Source organism: Myzus persicae, unplaced genomic scaffold, assembly GCF_001856785.1.
Source record: "Myzus persicae strain clone G006 unplaced genomic scaffold, MPER_G0061.0, whole genome shotgun sequence".
NCBI lineage: Eukaryota > Metazoa > Arthropoda > Insecta > Hemiptera > Aphididae > Myzus > Myzus persicae.
In genome coordinates, this window is record NW_019103927.1 from 59,133 (window position 1) to 81,681 (window position 22,549).

A 22,549-nucleotide genomic window follows, 5' to 3' on the forward strand; every position below is an offset into this window, starting at 1 on the left:
GTAAATAACAATAAAAACAACGGTAGTAAAATAAAATATTCAAAAAATGTCATCCAGGGGGATACTTACGTAATTCTGCAACACTCCATCGAGTTCCACGTCGATGGCGTCAGCGACTACCTCGCCGTCATCCTTGACGAATTGCACGATCACGTGGGCGGTGGGTGCCATGGCATACGTAGCCAAGAATCGGATAACAGCTGTGTGCTGGCCGGCGTTAGGAATCTGTACGGTACTAGCTACGATTACATCACCCCTCCCCATAACTTGGTAAGTTATATACTGCAGACTCTCCGTTGAGTTCACTTGTATTTCGACATCTTTATTGACCTAGATGCAAAAGGACTTTTTACTAGCGATACGCAGTTAGATCGAAATTCGAGATGGGTGCTGGGTACAACAGCCAATATGATATTTTATAGATAGCTTGATTTGAATTTGACACAAAAACAATTGTCTCATCGAATTTATCATACGCTCAATCATTTGTATCATAACTCTAAGGTTAGTGTCGTCTAATCTAAGAATATTAAATATACCTACGTGAAATGGGGCTGTTTTGGAATCGAATTAGAACAAAATAATAAACGTTATTCTTTGTCCAAATTTGAACTTAAAATGTCTGTAAAAAATAGCTATATTCAAACATTTTTTAGAACGGAAAAAACTGCTTAAGTGGAACCTTGTTTTAAATTATAAAAAATTGAAAATGTTATACATTTTTAACTACAATATCATTTTCAATTATCAATTTGATAAATACTATCAAAATTTAAATAATATTAAAAAAAATCGTGACTATGTAGGTACTTTTAATATTTTTCAACTGCTATTGTAACAATATATCAAAAGTATTGTACTAAATTTTCATGCATTTTGACCCAACCAATACAATTTTATTGTCAATTATGGAAAAAAAAATAAAAAAAATAAAAGTTTAAAATGTCCGTCAACAGGTTAAAACTATTCAAAATATTTTAAAAAATGTATAAATTATTAATATTAGTATTGATGAAATAAACATATGGACATATGGTGCAAAATTTAAAGTGTCTACAGTAATTTGTTCTTTGAATTACAACCAAATAAGAAAATTGCTACAAGAGAAATCGTGTGAATATCTAATGTTGCAAAAATTTTAACTTCAAACGCTCATAAAAATTTAATTTGATTTTCCGGTAAAAATTTGTTTTTTGATAAAGGTAAACAAACTTATAAGGAATCTTGTATTACATTTTTTAATGTTCGATATAAAAAGATAAATTTTTATGAATTTCTAACTAAATTAATTTTACTAATTTTTGTGATTTTCTCGAATTTTGACAAAATTCTAAGTTTAAACGCTCATAAAAAATTATTGAGGATTTACGATCGACCTTTTTTTTAAATTGCACTAACGAGGACCCTTGTATTAAATTTACAAATTTTTTCATCGACATTAGTTTAAAAATACAAATAATACTCTAAAATTCCATACGCCTATAAATGGTTCATCACGAGTCAAAATATTTTGAAAATTGTGTGGTGTATAAAAAATGCCATCACAAATATTTAGCAAAAATTTCATGTATCTATGGTCACTTTTGTTAGAGTTACCTACACTAAAAACCAAAATCGATTTTTTGGAAAACTGGTTTAGCGTAAAAATTCCCGTTTCTCCTTAATTTTTTATTTGCTTTTCTTGTTGCATTTGAAAACTATTGGGAATTATTAATTTTGATTCCCCGAATATAGCAACTAGATTCACTTTCTCACCAGAAAAGTTGCTGTTGAAGAAAATCAAAGCACTTTTACTGCCCCAAACGGTAATAACAGACACAAAAAAAACACACATCATAGTAATACAATACATTGCGCCATCGCATCTTCGAGTTTATTCGTTTTGCCAGAAAAGTGACATCAATTTATGTATGTTATTAGTGGTTATTTAAAACATTTTAAACTATTAATAACTAATAAGTTAAAACTGCACGTATGGAACCGTGCCTGCATAAAACTCGTGTTTCTAACGGTGGGGGGTAGAAAAATAAGTAAAAAGAAAAATCTGAAAGAGGAAATAAAAGTAAATCATCTTTTGTTCAATCATATAAAACACAAAACAGGTAGATAACTACTTAATTATTATACCTAACTATTTGTATGTATGCTATTAATATCTACCTAGGTGCAGTGTACAATTCGATTAGCGACCAATGTATTGCGACAAATTTGACTATAATAAATTTACATGAACACCGAGCACAGTTATTATCAGAGTCGTGAAATTCACCGACAATGTAATGATACGCAAAATAATTGCCACGCAGGTCTTACCGTAGGACGTTCGGTTAGAACGGTAGCTTGCACAAACGTATTACTGGTTGAGTGTGCTGGTAAGATCGTGGATAACGATTCTCTCTGGTTCAAGTACTCCGCCTAAAATCATAAGTGTATCGTCATTAGAAAAACTTGTTTCATTTAACAGAATTAGTTTTATCCACTCATTATATTTTCAATTATCCACCCCGAATAGCTAGGGTCTGTTAAAGTAAGCCCATACAACACATAATAATAGTCATGGTAACATCACATTTTTAATAATCATAATTATAATATGCCCTTTATGTATACAAAAATAAATCAAAATAAATTATTTATTTAACATTTTTTATTATTTATTTTTAACAAACAACTACAGGGTTTTTTAGTACGATCAATATAAATATAACTTACACCCTGTAATAATTAGTAATTTTAATACAATTTAACTAATATTTCCTTTTCCAATTTTGTAGATTAAAGAGTTAAGACTAACCACCAACATATCACATTTTAGTTTTATATTTTGAATTCAATAGTGTCAAAATAAATAAACTTATGATAAATATAAAATAATGGAGGTTAGGTTATTATTTATAATCCGTGTGGAGTAAAATGTTGACTGAACATTCTAAGAGATGACTTCCAGCAAATAGGATCCTTAATTTTACTTATTTTTATTCTTGGCATGAAATTAAAATGTAATGTCTTCAGCACTGTGGATAAGGGTAAATTTCATGCCAAAAAAATTAAATAACTCACCTCAATGACGATCACTGATGCATTGATTGGCGGATAGTAGACTAGTGGAATCAAACCATTTCTCGGCAACATGAGTTTATTTTCGTCTAACTTTTCAGACTCGTGAGAGAATCCGTGCCAAACTTTGACCGGATTCCTATCATCATATACTGGAGTGCCATCGTGATGACTCATTTTTATCTAAAATTGAAAATATGTTTAATAATATCGCACATTTTTAAACGAGGACATTTGTATAGAATACAACTTACAAAAGCCGTATACTTGAGACCGGGCTTGAAGTATTCTGATGTTCTGATGAGATCCATTTTGTACTTGTGATTGTGAAACATAACGTTAGCCGATGTATTTTGAGATCTGCCTGTGAGAGCTTCTTCGACAGTGACATCGAAAGTGATAATTCGTTTGAACTCGTCGTTTAAACTAAAAAGTAATTTTACAGTTTTGGTAATTTTCTATAATAATTTCCTATTTTACTAATCTGAAACGAACTTAAGATCTTTAACGACATCAAATTGCACAACCGTTTTGCCATTAATTGGTACTACTTTTCTCAATGGGTTTTGGTATATAGGCTGTATGAGATCACTGTAGTATTCAGGGTAAACTGAAACAGTGGCCTCCCCTTTAACAGGCTTGCCATACGTGTATCTGAAATGCAACAATATAATGTGGTGTAAAAATAATACTATAATTTATTATTACTGAAATAATATCAATAACAAATACTCATAGTTTATACATACTTAGCGTGAATAGTTGCAGACACAACAGATTGCTTAAATGTGGTATGTTCAGGCACTTCAATGGTTACCTCAAACTTGGGCAAAACGTATTCAGCCACCAAGAATGATTTGTGGAATACTTGGTCCAGTACAGTGACGACAATGTTCCAATCACCGAGTACCGGTGACTCAGATAATTGAAGTTCTGAAGAAAAGACTCCCCTGGTAGTTAGTGCTCTGCTCCAGTGTTTCACACGATTACCTTGGCCATCCTACAGATACACGATAGACGGTTATTATTGTTCTATTGGGCCTGAACAACGGCACTGCTACGTACCGTAATGTAAATATCCAAAGCTCCTGTAACGGTAGGTTTCAAATGGTAATTCAACACAATTGCTCTAAACTGCACCTTATGTCCAGGCTTATAGATTGCTTTGTCGGTTTGGATGAATACTGAATAACTCTTGTGAACATATTCGAGTGTCGTGGTGTTGAAAAACTCTAAGCCACCCGAACCTCGAGCAGTTAGATTGTAATTACCAGGGCCGACGTCACCGATCTAACAAGAAATGAATAAATATTTTCACAGTAGGTAAAAAATGTTTTTTTATTTTTAAGTCATGAAAGCCAATCGTTATTGTAATTAATGACGAATGTATTTAGACAAATAATGCACATTGAACTTACCTCAAGTCGTACTATTCTTGTCGAAAACGGATCGACTTTAACGAATTGTGTGACTTTCAAAACGCCTCCGCTATCTTGCTTGCCACCAACATCCACGACTACAGTGGTTGGTGATATCGTTCCTTGTGTACTCACTGCTACATGATATTCCGAATTTGGCCGCAAGATCTTCGGACCCACGATAGTATAAAAGCTAAACAAATAAATTGGTCGTTAAGACGTCATTTAAATGTTGAACTAGGTAGTATAATTATTATTCGATGGTTAAAAATAAAACTGGGAGTAAAAGAAAAATAGGAAATATTATCCTCGGTAATATCGTTGGGTTCCTTTTCTTCAAATATAACACTCGTATCTTGAAGGTTCGGTACAAACTTCAAATACTGAAAATTATTTTGAAAAATCCTCCCTTCTTTTAATTTGTACAGTCAACGAGGGTATACAATTTGGTTAGTATACAATTAACTCAAAAATGGTATACACAAGACAAGGTAATTTAGATAGCATGAGAAGATTTTTAAAAATGTCCACCTAACTTTTCAAATGGAACGCATTTCAACTTATTTAAAACAGAAAGGTTGAATTAATAGGCCATAAAAACATTTATGTGGAAATGACGATGGGCACAAATTATGTAGATGTGATGGACGGATTTTAACAATCTGAGAGTAACTTTAAATTTACATATATTAACAATAATTAGTAAATGTGATTTATGTTTTTACAAATAATACATTAAATTAATTAAATGCGGAAAATCGTGATTTAAGGGCAGGGGTAGAGTAGTGGCAAAAATGTTTTCTTTTGACGAAAACATAGTAAATATTGTAAGTACTGACCGAAAATTTTACAAGCTACCGAATTTTAATATGCATGTATTATCATTCAAACATAATTATAGTTAGGGACGAGGACGGGATTTCCTCGTGTGTGTCTGTTTGACATACGTGTTCCCAGAGGGTCTCAAAGTCAAAAATTTAAATTACGTCTGTACGCGATGCTGACGTGACTTGAAAAGCAGCACTTTTGAGTGATAGTAGCAATGGATCACACCCAAACCGTTCCCCCATGAATACGCATAAAAGTCGTTTTAAATGTTATATAACTAAACCGTAATAATAATACATTTGACGTGATTACGAAAGGTTGGATGTTTGTATGTAATGAAATACATTTTTGTATTACATAATATTTTTTTTTATTTTAGGACTTTATGAGCTTGTATACATTTGAAATGTTTAATCTTTTTAAATTGTTGTTCAATTTACGCTTATGAATTTTTTGCAGCTAAAATGCTTGAAATGTAATACAATGTTCGTAATAATTTGTTCTAATATAAATTGAATACATCCAAAATTCTTGATCACAATTTTTTTATAACCATTTGAAAAACCCATATATTTTGGAGAAATTCAGCAAAATTACTAATCCTTAACACATGAAATCCGATTTTACGCAGAATTTAGCTGGCTTAACCAATAACCACTTATCCGACCGTTTTGATGGGTTATCTCGTGAGTAAGACAAACGAACTATAATAACAACAAATCATTCCGAAGTGAAACAAAAAATGTGCATGTAGTACAGTGGTATTCATCGTTAGTGATATACTTATATATCTAACATCGAACAACAACATTTTGTTGGTGGCTGAGAAGATGGTAAATTAATTTCTATTAACTCCTTCACCCGGTACACCGTTGAAGTGATCAATGACAAAATATAAATTAATATACGAGACACGAGTGCACAACATAGATAAGCGAGAAATAATAGCGTAATAAATTGTTGTGGGTTTGGTTCACAAAAAAAAACAACCGTTCCGCTGTAATCCTATATTTATATATAGGTTTGCATTATACATATAATTATACATAATAGTCATTATACATTATACATAATAATAATATCATAACCGGCACTCGGGATTGGTTCAGTTAAAAAATAATTTTACGCTCACGATTTTACCTATATTTGACAGCGGTATGACAATGACTTTAGGGTAACAACAAAGTTGTCAAGGGTGTCGACATAAATTAGAAAACAAAAAAATAAATAAAAATAATTACTAGGATTTTATGCGATGCAAAATTACCAGTGTACTGTGTTTATAAAATCAACTCGAGTTAACGAAAACCCAAACAAAAACTTCCTGATAAAGTGAAAAAAACTTTACTCTAAGATAATAAACTCATTTATAAGACATTCTCTCAGCTTTAAAACTGTTTGAAATGTAAATCAAAAGATTACGTGAAGAGTAGACGCAGTTCAATAAATGTCGTGTTTAAAGTCAACAACAGTCTTGCAGCTATAATAATATAATATGTGCTCAATTAAATTACATTAAATCCTTTACATACATTTTGAACTCCTTCGATATAGGGTAAGTTGGTAGGTATCTATTATAAATGCAATACTACGTATAGTGTAACTGTAGTTTAAAAGAGATGAGGGGGAACTTCCGAGCACACACACACACACACCTCACCTGCAATCTGAAATAGTCGAAAGTAATTTTTTTCACTAAAAACCACATAATGTACATTATGTCATTATTTTAAAACAAATTTTAGCCAGGGGAAGATGGGAATCAAAATTTGATATAGTGATATAATCTATCATATAAGTAAGTTTATAATGAATTTAAATATTATAGTGGCATCAGTATTTTCATCGGTACAATGTACAAAATATAGTTCTTTTTTCTGTACATTATCTTTTTATTTTTATAATAAAATAGGTCTAATATGAATATCCAATGTACGTAAGTAATAATAATGGAATATTCATACCAACCATTTCTATGATACGTTAATAATATAACCTTGGTTCGACGCTTGTTTGGCGCGTTTTAAATCAATCTACAATATTAGTATTAATATTTTTTTTTTTTTTATAAAGTTTATTAAGGCTTCAACAACAAAGATCTTTAGCCTACATTTGTTTAAAGAATAGTATTAATATTATACGAGTATAATATAATATTTGTTATTTTTTACAGCCTAAGTAATTTAAACTTGACGCTCGTTACGATACTGTATTAAATAATATATTATACCTACATCAGACACCCCGAACTTCAGACAATACGAACTTACAATTCAATTTACGGTTTTCTCTACGTTAATATGTTAAGCCACAGGCACGGATCTTAAGCAAAGATCTGGTGGAGGAGACCCACAATTTTTTGTTAATATAAAATTACAATATTGGAATCACTGTACACCATGAACTAAGATAGTAATATCTTAGTTTATGCATCCCAGAATGATACGTATAATAATATATAATATTATCAGGCATAGGTACATGCGTGTAATTTGAAATAAAGTAATATTAGGAACTGTAGAATTATTAAAAAATTTGGGAAATAATATGTCTGGAGGGCCTGGGCGCCTAGGCTCCCCCTGGACCCGTCCCTGTTAAGCCAGCACGCGAATAATCATTATACATAGGTATTTATATTCACAGGACGTTGTACCCAGTAATCGGACGATCTCGACGTCGCTATGTTAACCAGCCGTTGTGAGCACTCCAAACCACACGGTTGTTGTGCTCTCGAGCGAGTTTTTCCTATATAGGTAGTATATTATACAACATAGTTTATATCTACCACGGTAGCCAGTAGCCAACCAGTCAACCACCTTCTGCGAAGTTAAGGGGCCCTAGAAAAATCTATAAATGATGGCCTGGCAAAATCTACCTATTTATAGCAAATTGTTGATATCTAACAACCAGTTTTGTTGACCTAGGACAATGTGACCGGCCAACTTTACGAACATGTCTACTATAGGAACCGAAAGACCACAGCGTTGTTTTAAGTTTTTGAAGTCAACGGTTTTTATTTTCAGCACTGATCGCCACCCCATTACGGAATAAAAAGTGTTTTATTTACTAAAATGCTATAATAATCAGCTTTTATTATAGGTAGTTTAATTTTTGAGTTTTTACAGTTAACAATAAATTATTATTTATTATTATTCATTTGTCTTACGTATTATTGTTTATTGCACAATAGTATTTATATTTTATAGTAAAGGGCACAAAAGTATTTAAAACAGTGCTATAGTGGGGAGATAACGTAAATTCATTTGTTTGAGTTGCATTAAAAAAAAAAATAACAACCAAAACAATTTGACTAAATTCTATGAGAGCATAATTTGGGTCAGTATAATACAATATTACTTTCATTTATCTCCTGTAACAAGCGTCATAACCTTAGTCGATCACCATGTTTCAACTAAAAGAACTTGTTTGTGTATTTGTTTTCATTTTTAAGTACAATTTCAGTGAAATTACATTGTGCATACAAATATAATTATAAACATTTAATTTTAAAAGATATTTTCGTCAACTGTTGAAAATGGCACAAAATTGTTTAACACTATAATTTAAATATTTTTAATTCGTAAATATTTATTATCTTTTGTTTGTATTTGTTTTGCGTCCATCATATTTTAATTTAACATAACTTGTTCGACATTTAATTAGGTACTTTTAACAAACGTTTAAAAAAATTAGCATATACTAGTGCATGAATTGTGGTCGTATATTTAAATATAATACAAATTAAAACCGATCTGAGGCGATTCAAAGTTATATCAGATTCAGCGAGGGTGGCGTAAATTAAATTTCGCGTGAAAGTAAAAAAAGTCAAAATATATTAATAATTATTGAACGAATACGTTTTTATTTTCTAAAATTAAGGACAACGCGGATGATACGTCACATACTAGTAAATATCAGCGATAATTAAGCTTTCCTTGGTCATTACACGACTAAACGTTTTTTGACAAGTGGTCGAGTGATAATGCTCAACCACTGCGACAATATTAATAAAAGTAATTATCGAAAACCGCAACACTATTCGCTTACGTGACAGTCATTAAATGTTTTTCATTTCATTTTTTACCCACGAGATAACATTATGCAATATTTAAAAATCGATTTCTGGTCCTAGGTACACAGACCTGTTTCGGTGGAGACGGGATAAGACCCGGGATATGAAACACGGTGAGTGACGAGAGCGAAAAACATACAAAAGCCGCAATCTACCCCGTGGCCCGGGGGGTCGTTGCTGTCACGTGACTAAAATGAAAAGGACAACGCGGCTAATGTCGAGGTATAGGAGATAGGTTTATACATTTATCGCCACCACACGATTAATCCGCGCACGTTTGACGACATAAAAAACCGATAGGGCGAGCCCTCCCTGTCGGGTTTTTGTGGACGCCGGAAAGACTCATTTGCAAAGCGAACTCTTCATTAATACATCACCGTCCATGTCCGATTTCCCGCAGACACGGTTATATCGCAATGCACTTTATACTATTCAGTCTCGTTCATTATAAAACCATGCAATATACTGGGCTGTAGGGCGCATTATTAGAAACAATCCCGATTCTAGTCGAGTAAGTTTCTTTTTAATACCGACTGCAAACAAATACTTAAGCTGATTAATCAATTAAAAGTTTTTTCAACAATAATAATTGTTCCAATAAAACCGTTTGAAATAGAAACAGTTTGTGTCAAATCATCGATTATTTTTTATTCGTTTACCTACGTCATGGGTAAAATATTTTCAGCACTATCGAATTCAAAAATACTGCAAAGACTTAAAGTATAGGTAGGTATAAAATTGATTTTTTACATTATGTAATTTTTTTATTCAGACTTACGTCATAATTCGTATCATAAAACATTTTTAGTAGTAGGTATACTTATATTCAGTGGCTAGATTAAGAATAAATAAAATGGTCTTATTTTTAGTTAATTAACTGTTTCAACATATACCTACTAAATGTTTATAAATAAAATAAATAAAATAATAATATGCTTGATGATGCGTGCTTACTTATTCAATTTAAACATTAAAGTAGATTTAATGTATTATGTATATTATAAATCATAAACATCATGTAGGTATATAGCGACCATCGACTTCGGATAACCTCTGAAAGACGCTCACCTCAAAATAACTGTAATTTTTTTGTTTGTCCTTTAAATAATTACTGACTGTTGTAGGTATGGGATATAAAAATCAACTAGTTAGAGTTTAAGTTAAGCTGTGACATAAACTATCTCGTTAAGTTGAGTAACTATGTAGTGTATATAGTTACAATAAAGTATGCAATTATTAAATGCAAGTCAGTAACTTTCAACTTTTTAACATGTATACAATAATTGACTCACGTAGTGACCTACACTTGAACAGTTCCAGTTTGTCAGATAAGGACGTTGTACGGTGATGCATATAATGATTAGGTATGTAATGTAAATGATTTCGATAGGATCATCCATCTCGAAACCGTTAATTTTCAACATGAGTCCACAGACCTGATTTCGTCGTGACTGAACGGTAAAGATTTCGTCTCAGAAACGTTTCCAATCATCGTAAACCCTCGCATAGTCGTAAACATTTATAAACCTATTGAAATGCACGATGTATACCCGATTATAATTTGTACAGTACCGATCGTATTTTTATGCGTGGACACAAGTTATTTTTTTTTTTTTGAGGTACGAGATATGATGCAAACCGATAGGTATATTCCATTACTGGGTAATTGGCTGGTTAAATATAACTATTGACTAATAAGTTATAATAACAATGACGTGGCCAGGATTTTTTTTTGGGTGGGGCACTTATTTTTTGCGATGTTAGAATATTCACTTATCACCTATTACTATGGGGCTAATTTGTTTATAAAGTATTTTCTACACATGTGCTATATTTTTATTACTGTAAAATTATGTTAGTAACTGCCTGTGGTACACATATCATATAACAATGTATTAACTTTTTGAAAGCCACGGATAAATGTATTAGTTGATATATGTAATAAGTGTATTATATTATTATGTGTTTTGTTAACATAACATTTCTTATTTTATTCAAATAGTATCACTGACAAACTCAAAACTTTCATACATAATATAATATAAAACAAACCATAGCTGACAATACAGAAATGAGATTACGAGTATATAGCCAGAAACAAAGGAGATTATAATGAAGCAAATTAATCGTTTTAATGATATATAACTCCTAATAAGGAATTTCTGTATACTACACTACAACTAACAAAAAAAGGGATAAGTTCCTGTAACCCCTCCTCTTAGCATGAGTAATGTACGTAATTAAGCATACCTACTCGCGGTTTTATCGCGCCAAACGTATAGCCCTGATACTTATATTTTGGCAATGCAATGCGATAATATAATTTTTGAGCTTTGTTCAAGTCTAAGTTGTTTACGTTTTGTTAACGTCAATTTTTAATAATGAAAAAACTTTTAGTTTTCCTTACACACCAAGTACTAAAACAGTGTGTCAGTGTAATAATTTTATGTAAATTCAATATATTCCAGAATATACACATTTCTCCGGAGCCTGCAGTACTATATATTGTAATTTACAAGCTTTTATACTTATGAAAATGAAATAAAAAACATTTTATGTGAAATATTCAACTATTATTATAATAAATAGGAAAGAAATATTACGAAATAGTAGCAAATCTGTTTAATTTATTTTTATTGAAATAATATACATTTGGTTATAACGTTGAAATAAATCTGTAGGTCTTCGCAATAACAAATTAAATAACCTATAAGACAGAAACATCACATTCGAATATTTCTCATTTTTATCAAAATACTTTAATAAATAGTCGGTGAATATTTCATGTGTCTGGAAATATTATTTGTTTGAATTACAACAAATAAAAAATAGTAAAATATATTTCGCAAGTTTAAATTGCACAAACAAACCTTATATTTTACAATTTTCATACAACTTTTGGGACTTCTGCTAGAAAAAACGATAACAATCAAAACTTAAACTAAACAAAAAACGTACTTCGTCTCAATACATTTTCTACTTTGCTCAGAATTTTAAATTACAGGTAGGTAAACTTCGAAAATTATTCGTTTAAAGTAAGCGATTTTTGTTTTTTCTTCAATTGACCTGACAATATTATCAGTTTTTTTTCCAAAACAGTGTTAAACAAAAAAAATAAATAACATGTACAAATATATATCAATGTAAAACAAAGAGCTTTTCTCTAGCATAGTCCGTCAAGAATCTGACATATATATATGTGACGGCTGACAAGCTATATACATTGGCCATACAATTTATCTATCTTTCAGTATTCACCGATATTAACAAGCTCTGTTATTTCGCCGTCGCTGTTTATATCTCTGAGGCTACCCATATAGAGTTAAAAAATTAAAAATATATCACACCATACAGTGTGATAGTACGATTTTATACGTTTATCTATAATTTATTGTCCATATTTTTACTTCCACGCAAAAACAGAATATTTATATTTCTTAAGCGAGTATGTCTGCACTATTTGTTTTTTCTCCCTGGCACACACGTATCATAGACAAAACGCATTCACGTAAAATCGTTGTTTTTTATATAACCTCTAGGTAATCTTAGAGTAAAATAACCTATAACAAAAATTATAGAAAATAATATTTTTGAGGATTTGACATATCAGTTAGTCGAAATATTGTCTTAAAACAATATAATATTCATTTCAATTTAAAAAAGAAAATTTTGGTTTTTTATTCGAATATTAAGTCAAATAATAACAAAATATAAAATCAATAAGTATGTCAAATCCTAGAAAATATTATTTTTTCATTGAATAATCAATACAAGATTACATATAAATCTGTTATCTGTGCAGAGACGAGTGAAACTTGGAATGTATACAATATTAATATATTATGCGCTAAATGGCCTATGCGGCACATGCAGGGAGAGCTACTAAAAAACTCGTATCTATTAATCTTAGTTACTATAGAATTCCAGTCTTTGATATGGAAAAGTGCCTGGTCATTTGATTAAACACCCAATGACTTTCAAATACCTACCCACTGTATTAAAATTTACATCAAATATTATCAAATAAAGTCCGTCCGAATCACTACCTAGTCGACCAAAACTATGTCATCCACAAACGTAACTTTAATTATTTTCATACGACTTTATAGTTCATTGAAAATTATACGTAGGTATCGTAATTATTTATGTTATCGCGTTAATTGTAGATGACAATCGAAGCTGCGGCAAGACTTTAAATGATAATAACAATAATAAATTTAAAAAAACCAACTTTTTTTTATGCAATTATTTCGCTTGCATGCGGATTCACAAGGTGGGCCAACAATGAAATGTTATATTAATTTGTCTTTATATCGATGTACACAACGAAAAAAACGTATACAATACGCCGTTGTTTGCTGAGTGCGACCAGAATTAATGGCTCAAAATGATTATTATTTCTTTTTATCATTGTTGCATGCACCTTTAAAATTAACAATATCGTCACTGTCGTAGGTATATACATAGGTATACGATATACATAATACAATACTAATTCATAGTAACTATATGTTATTTATATACAATTGTGATTGTAGCCCCGAGTTCACGTGTCGAAGAGAGAATCTCACAAACGAATAACGAGGACGTTGATCTTACTATATAGTACTATACAGTATAATACACACAAACTATATTATACTAAACGTATAATTGAAATCTTATTTGAGAAGATATTTCTTTTATATTATTGATATTATTTGTAGCTGGCAAACGTTTGTCTTAAACTATATAAAGCTGTATCTGTGATCTGTCAGTTCGGGATTTTGAGGGATTCTCGAGCGGTGTTACGTTTTTTATCGTATGAAGTGAGTCGAACAAGGTACCATCGATATACTTCAACAAATTTATGGTACCTATGATTTATGACATGCGGTTTATACTACACACCCTATGCTAGATAAAACATGATATTATATAAATAGTGCATTCCCGATGACGCGATACCTAAGTTTCACCCATAATTCCCCGTCTAATTATTATCTCGTATAGTCATGTAAACAATATAATAGAGAAATATTATCTCAAATTCGATACACACAAACCTATCACTGAAAATAAATATCTATTTTTCAAATCATTTTAACTTTAAGTGCTCCTGCGATAACGTAATTTCCTGTCTAATTATTATCTCTTGTTGTCATATATTTAGTATATACAATATAATATTGAAATATGATCTGAAATTGATAATATATGTCTCTATATAAACAAATAATATCTAATATTAACTATATATTGCTGAAAAACAATCTTACCGTAATAATATTTCAAGGAAAAAAAATACTTTAAGGTAACCCGTGCAGTATATTTCGAACTGTCGAATCATTTACGTATAATGTGTGCTTCAAACTATACAGAGACATTTGAAATATTGTTCAAATCAAATAGGTACGTGTTTTCGGCGTCGTATATTAAAGCGATTTTGACCTTCGTGATTTTTACTTTCTATCGATCCAGTTAAATGTATAATACATAGCGTGGGCGTAATGAATTCATGGAAGGTTTTATCTGAGGCGTCCTTTTTTGGTTTTCTCACTCACCGTTTGGATCGTTATTATATTACCCCGTTAGATTAAACTAGGGCATGCGTGTGGGCAAGGTAAGTATATTTAGCAAAATGTATTATTAATTACGTTGTCTTAACCGGAAAACGATTAAACGACGGCATTCTTAGGTATTATCGAAAACACGTCTTTGCGTATCACTTATATTGTACATTGTATACTCACTTATCAGTGGTCTCGCCTGCACAGTGCAGAGGGCGAGTGAGTAATAGTATTATATTAAGATTATGTCGTAAGTACACACGACAAACCCGACCGCCCACGAGTGTTCCCCAATATCGCAACATCAGTTGCGTCAATTAAATCGCTTCGATTCCACACGCGTTTATATTCGATTACGAATCATGTACTATGTACATCATGGGGCACCTGAAATACGAGTGCAAGTCAAACACGGGATAGAGTTACCATACTTATTATGTATTTTACTGCCCAGTGCCCATACGGCAATATCTACTTCCGTATGTCTGCGAACCGCGTCGGGGATTCGCCTTTCCGATATCGTTTACCGATCAAATAAGCGAACTTGCCTAAATATAATAATAGGTACTCTAAAGTGAGTGCATAAAATATAATATATATGATAGTTTTAGAACATTTTCGATCAAAAGTATACACAACGATGCGATTAGAGCGCTGATGAAGATGTCATAGTCCGCGGAAGTCTGCTGTTGCTGTGTTGACTATTCAAGTAAATATCGAGTTTTTGTTAAGGAAATAAACTAAAAAGGCTACAGTTTTAGATTTAAAAACAAACTTTATTTTTACTTAAAATGTTGGTGATAATTTGATTTATTAACCAGCCAGAGTGGTTCTATTGTCAGGCATAACGGTTTTATAACAAACAATTTTTTGATGTTTGGCCATACTGCCGTCGTTGGCTTACATTTCTTCGACTATAGCAACAGCTAGCTCGCAGGCGCTATTCTAAGGATTTTTCTCGTTTCTCAAAATTGTACGTCGACGTTTGATATTCTGGTCAGAGGAAAGTAGTAAGGATGATATTTTATCAACAGGTAGCTATTGATTTTAACGATAAGATTGAACCTATGATAATGTTGGAAATGAAGCTCGGTTACAAAAATGTTAAATGTACTGTATAAATATTGTCAATTTTAAATTTGTGAACGTGTGGTGGTGCAAATCAAAAGAATATATCAAAAATTTTTTTTTGCCACCCATATTCTTACCATATTTCCGTCCACTGTAATTTTTTGAACACTATATCGGGAATGATTTTGATCCACGAAGCTACCTCATAAAACGTTTTGCTACTCGACAAAAACGATCAACTTCCGTGTTGACGCAACAGATATGCCATATTATATAGAATAAACGATGTGTCATTATCATCGACGATTGCAGCATTGTAAAATATAGGCCAGTACTATATTCACTGACAAGCCTTAATGTGTAATAATATATTGTAATAATGCCTATTATACACGATCACAATTCTATATAAACATTAATGTATGTAATACCATATTACTCGGCAATTAAAAATGCGAATTATTTACCAATCTGCATAATAAATAAATATATTATTGTACAAATGATTTACAGAGAAAAACCCACGGTTTTGGTCGAACATTGCTACACTCAGTGATTATAATTTGATACTTTCTAGTCAGTTTGTGCAAGCTTTTTTTCTAGATCAATTTTTGAGGGAGGGGGTTGATTGCCCAAGTTTAAGTCCTGTTTAAGGGCCTGAGTTTTTGGAACTTCAAAACAGTTATAATAAAATATATTTGATATAAACAATACATAAATGCGATTTTAAGTGTTAATCAAATTGGAAATAAATGTCTGTATGTTTTTAATAATAATAATTATAAATTTAGTTAGTATGACAATTTTACTGTTAAAAATATCACGTTTCTTCCTTGATTGTAATTCGGCTGTTTTCGAACATTTTAAATTATTAATAATAGATTTAACCGACGAACAAGATGAACTGCACGAACGGTTATCATTAAATGTAGGTATACACTGTACACTATACATTGTATAATATATATTATATGCATTATCGTACATAGGGTATACCAATATAATGATAGGTCGTTTCCAGCCGAATATAATACCTATAATGCATATACGAGTTTATTGTTATAATATTATAGCTACGGGCTATCATGATATATATATCATGATGAAGTACAATAATATTTTTGTCTTGGTAGAGAAAAAAAATCATTTCGTTCTTCAACGTCCGTGGTGGAATGTACAATAGACTACATGTTTGTGTATTTGTAGTCTGTGTACGTATGTAGTGTTGTGGGGCTGACGGTTAGGTGTGCGAGGGGGTTACTTATTTGCACAGGACAAGACGAAAACGCTTAGTGATTTATATGGATTTAAATGGCGTGGCCCGGTGTATTGTTATAATCTAATAATGATGATGATGATGATGATAATAATATAATATAATACCTGCCATGTGTGCAGTATTATAGGTAATAGGTAAGTATACCCACCCGCACACACAACCTGCCCATAATGCACCTGTACGATGATACCGCTGCCGCCACCGCCTTTTGATGGTGGAAACAATGTACAAGAAATAATATTATTTATTATTCCCTCCCTCCAATTGCCGTTCAGTGTATATAGATGTACAAGGTTGCAGTGGCATTGTTTCGTCATGTTTTCAGTCATGTTTCCGGTCTATCAAAGGCCCGTGTCGTCACGTCATTATAGGTACATAAGTACATAACCCATGTCAGATTATAGGATATGACGCCCTCCACAGAGTGCGTCAGTCATTGGGACCAAGCAGTGTACCGCTCTGGTGCAGTTCTCACGGGCGCCGGTGGTGCGGAAAGGAGGTTGTAGGGGAGAGGTGGTCAAGTGGTGTGAGGGAAACGGGGATGAAAATATGATCTGGGGAGTAGAGGGAGAAAGAAAAAACAACAATTTAGTAATTCCAAAACCCCTGGGAACGCTGCCGGCTGTGTTTTGTTCTCGGAGTTTCCGGCATTCGGTTCACATTGTCCCTGATAGTCTTAGGCTTGCAATATTGTATACATATAATAAGGTCATGCGCGGATTTCGATATTATAAGTTATCGAATGTGATGCACGTTTACGCGTCCGACCCGAGCAAATACTATAGAGCTCGAGTCGAAGTGTAGGTTTTGGTATAGATCAACTCCAAAAAGTATGGAACTTTTTACTTCATACCGGTGTTGTACGGTGCTACTACTGTAGCTGCATTTTTGTTGATATTTATTATTTACTGCCATCGTCATGGGATTAACAAATTATAATGTTAAAGTAAAGTAGGCACATGTAATATAAATTGAACGGCAACTAAAGACAACCGCACGTCCGCGCGTACATAATACAGATAGAGAAGAAAATCACAAATGGTGGGGACTGAAGAGCAGAGGGGAAGAAGCATCATATTTAATAAGTAACGAATACCACAGAACAATGGGTTGTCTGCTTGAGAATATTATTAATTATAATAACTTCGGTACAACTTTGACAGTTTGACGTGAAGACGACGTATAATACACCACAGAACATTCTACCAATCTGCATGTGGCCTTTTACGCACAATGCACTTGTATGCAATATTAGATAATGTATATTATATTTTGTACGTTGAAGGGTGTATGAAGGTTCTTGATAGTTTATAGTGTAATGTGCAGAATTACACGAGAACAATAATCATACTATTATTTGTACCTACACTAAAATATTTCTGTTTAAATACAATTTTAATGTACTGAGACTATGTTGTACGTAAGAGCAAATACAATGCGGTTGTTTTAATGAGATACTTAAAAAAATTACCCCATCAGTATAAAACGAGTGTTTTTGTACCCTCAGCGGCTTTATTAAATGTTTTCATTTGACGTAAGCACTCGACGCGAACGATTTGTAAGAGCTAGCCGCTGTCGTCGTTGGCACTATAACCGGTAAAATACGTGCATAAACAAACATAAACGAAATGTATAATATAGGTACCTATATATATAAAAATAGACGCAACGTTTTATGTATTTCGTACGTTTTTCCATTTTTCTCTCCTCACTATTTTTCATCCGACTAACGGTCACGGTCGACATTACACACACAGATACCGGTATACTATTAAGTGTGTCATGTGTGTTTGTCCAGCTGTGTCTACTGCTGTGTATATACCTATGCACGATTATAATCGTCTTTTTCATCTCCGTGTCATGCGTCATATTGTCATAACAATAAAAACATAAGTCGTATCATTTTTGGACCACTCGGTTCAACTAAATATTTTCCTTTTCGTTATTATTTTATTCTTTCTCGTGACTGAACAATACAATGGCCCGGCCAAAGAGAGTGTGACGTTATCGTCAAGCACTGCAGTGTCACACACATAGTACCTACATCTATGTTTTAATTATCGTAATATAGCTCCCCCCCAAATGTATTTTCAAATATTTTGTTTTACTTATAAATTGATACGATATCCGAGGTGATTTTTTTTTAAATTCATTTTTAATTATTGAGGCATTACATTAGAATTTAAACACATTTAAGGGCGAAATTGTACATATGATTTGTCAAAAAATGTTGTGCTTGAAAAAGTTTGATCTTGTAATACAATAATATGTAAGTATAACTTAATTTAGGATAAATGTATAGTCTTTCATAATTTATTTTATTTATTTACTTATTTTTAATATTTTTAGAAGTCTAAATACTTATCATGATTAAAATTAAAACAAATTATTTAAAAACTTGAATTTGGTGGATACAATATAGACTCTTGAAAAATCGATTCGATTCTGTACCTAGTACTAGCTTAAATTTAATGTTAAATTTCGACTTATCACTATACATATTAATATATTATTTTGGAAATCCTACTCGGGCTTGCCGACATCTTGGGAACAGTCGTTTTTATCAACGATTGCAAATATTGGAACGTTTCCATTCGATAAAGTCGTTTTATTTGGAGTTATTTTTGTTGTACGTATAATATATAGGTACATAATGCGTAATAAACCCGAGGAGCAGGCGTTCACAAAGGCGAAACAAATAAAAAAATCATTCACGGATTATCTTGGACGTATGCAAATCCCTCGCCATCCCCTTGTCGGTGAGAGTACAGGAAGTGTTCTGTGCATATTATTGCTAAAGTATGTTGTTTAGTTTAAAGTTATAACTACTTATGTTTTGTGAGAACGAACACAGGGAGAGCGGTGTTATCTATATTTATAGAAATTCAATAAAAAAAAGTCAAATTTGTGACGATTCAAAATATACCTATAATAATATGATATCAAGGGTAAATCCGTGGGAGCCTGGGGGCAAATGTCTGTAATCAAACGAGGGGTAAAGGGTATATAGATATGTTGGCCATAAAATATACCTTTTTCCCATATTCATAATAATATAACTTTTATCTAGTAATTTAATTGCAAAATTTAATGAAAAAATCATTTCACCTTTACATTATATTATAGTCTGTAATGACAAGTTGCAGTGTCGCATGTATTTCAAACAAATATATTTTTTTTTATAAGCGCGTGTTAACGAAACGAATTTGTTTAAGAGAACACAAATTATATCTATACAAACATAAACATGTCGGTTCTCGTTTGAACTTTATAATATATACATATTACATAAACACAATTAAATTATACATTATACGTACATACTTGACAATCAGATAAGCTGTACGCCACTGTCCGGATGGCCAGTGTTCGAATTATAATAGTTTATAATATCTTTCGACGCGCCCACTATTCATATTAAAACATATATTTTTAATAGGACGTCTGCTGTCATATTATATTATGAGCATTATAATTTAATTCGATAACAACGTGATAGCCATATAATATTATAAATTATAATATAGTGGAAAAGCCGTGTAATGGGGCGAACAAAATGTCGACACATGAAAACGACGGCTGGTCGGCTGTGGCAGGGACGGGTGAATATACATGTATGAGTATACACGAACGTTCAAAGGTTTTCGAGGAGGTTATCGCACTCACACACCGTGTGTCTACAATATATATTATATACGTATATAATGCAAACGTGACAGGGTTCGATCCATTATACAAGTGAACCGAGGGAGATGCCCGCTCATCGTATGTATAATATATGTATATATATATATATATTTATTTTTTGACCCGAATATTATGATTTCCCCGTTAAGACATCCGGTCGACCGTCATCAGCCCGGCCGACAAACAATCCACGCGCGCAAGCTCACCACACCCGAACTCAGGCCGTATATATTTTACATGGGAATTATATACATGGGAGTGATGACTGATACTATAATATCATGTCTTAAAGCGGAAAAAAATGTCTTCAGCTGTGATACTAAATTATGGACGAGGCGTGCCGGATGAGGCGCCAGAACAAAACTTGTTTTAAAGACAATATTTTTTTTGGCTCCCAAAAATTATATAGCACTTACTGAACTCAACTGAAGCTGAACTCTAATCCTATTAAATTATAATACTGTTTCATTGATTTTTTTTTTTTTTTTTGATAAATGATGATACAACTGAACAAATAATAAAATAACGTTACCTATTTAATAATAATTATATTATCCTTAATTCATATACATTGGATAGAACTATGATTTATTTTCTTGAAGCATGGTGACCGCCCCAATCTGATTTGTGATTATAGTATGATAACATCATTATCATTAACGTCATGGTTAGGTTATTTCAAAATTATATAAATAATAATAATTCCTACTTAACCTCTTATTTTAATTTTAATTAAATAAAAAATATTTTATTGAATTATATTTTAATTCTTAACTACCATGCTATATTTTTTATAAAATTTTAAGAAATAAAATTAGTGATAAGACAAATTAATTTGTTTCATCAATTTCCTATCCAGTCTAAATACATAGTCTGAATTACAGACTTTGCGGCCAACTACTAAGTTTTACGCGCCTAATACACGATAAAGCTCTATCCAGTGTGTTTTAAGATTAAAGGCGCATCGTTATCATAGGCTATAAACTACATTTTAATGAAGAATATATTTAATCTTATAGGTACAAATATTGTTTTTTTTTTTTACATTGGTAAATAGCGTTTAAAATATGCAGGTTATGATGGGAATAATTTTCATATTTATGTATAAGTGAGAGAAAGCGAGCGGCTTAGAACATGACTTAATTTGTCTTTATGGTTATTAAGATCAATAAAAGATTTGCACCAGCTGGAATTTAATGAAATTACGGCAATGTCTATGGCTATTGGAAAAGCTTAAATTATTAAATTTTACCTCATCAGTGAATTTTAATTTTACCGATTACACAATAAACAAATATACGAATATACAATGAGAACTTTGGAAAATAAAAATGTGCTTATAATTATGTCAAATAGAAAATTGAAAAATAAAACTCATTAATAGAGAAATAGACTTATCTATAACTAACAAATTACATGCTTACTGATATATAAAAAAAATCTTGGGCTTAATGACCTTCAGACAATCAATACCTCAAACTAAATATTGGAAAAAATATTTTTAAAAATCTTAAATTATTTCTTTTGAGTTTCACGTATTCACGTGCTTCAAAATAAACTCACAGATTATATCAGTTGGGAAATTCGT

The 22,549-nt window shown here is 31.7% G+C and overlaps 1 protein-coding gene across 3 annotated transcripts in view; it reads right to left on the reverse strand.

Moving 5' to 3' along the window:
• The window catches only part of LOC111036454 (CD109 antigen-like), a 97,910-nt gene that overhangs the window by 13,977 nt on the left and 61,384 nt on the right, over positions 1–22,549 (reverse strand). For all 3 annotated transcript variants that reach the window (XM_022318478.1, XM_022318477.1, XM_022318476.1), the window contains 8 exons: positions 4,476–4,668; positions 4,123–4,347; positions 3,807–4,057; positions 3,553–3,711; positions 3,312–3,483; positions 3,061–3,240; positions 2,314–2,415; positions 70–330 (listed from right to left, as the gene is read on the reverse strand). In XM_022318478.1, the coding sequence (XP_022174170.1) occupies positions 70–330; positions 2,314–2,415; positions 3,061–3,240; positions 3,312–3,483; positions 3,553–3,711; positions 3,807–4,057; positions 4,123–4,347; positions 4,476–4,668 (1,543 nt within the window). The remainder of the gene's footprint in view (positions 1–69; positions 331–2,313; positions 2,416–3,060; positions 3,241–3,311; positions 3,484–3,552; positions 3,712–3,806; positions 4,058–4,122; positions 4,348–4,475; positions 4,669–22,549) is intronic.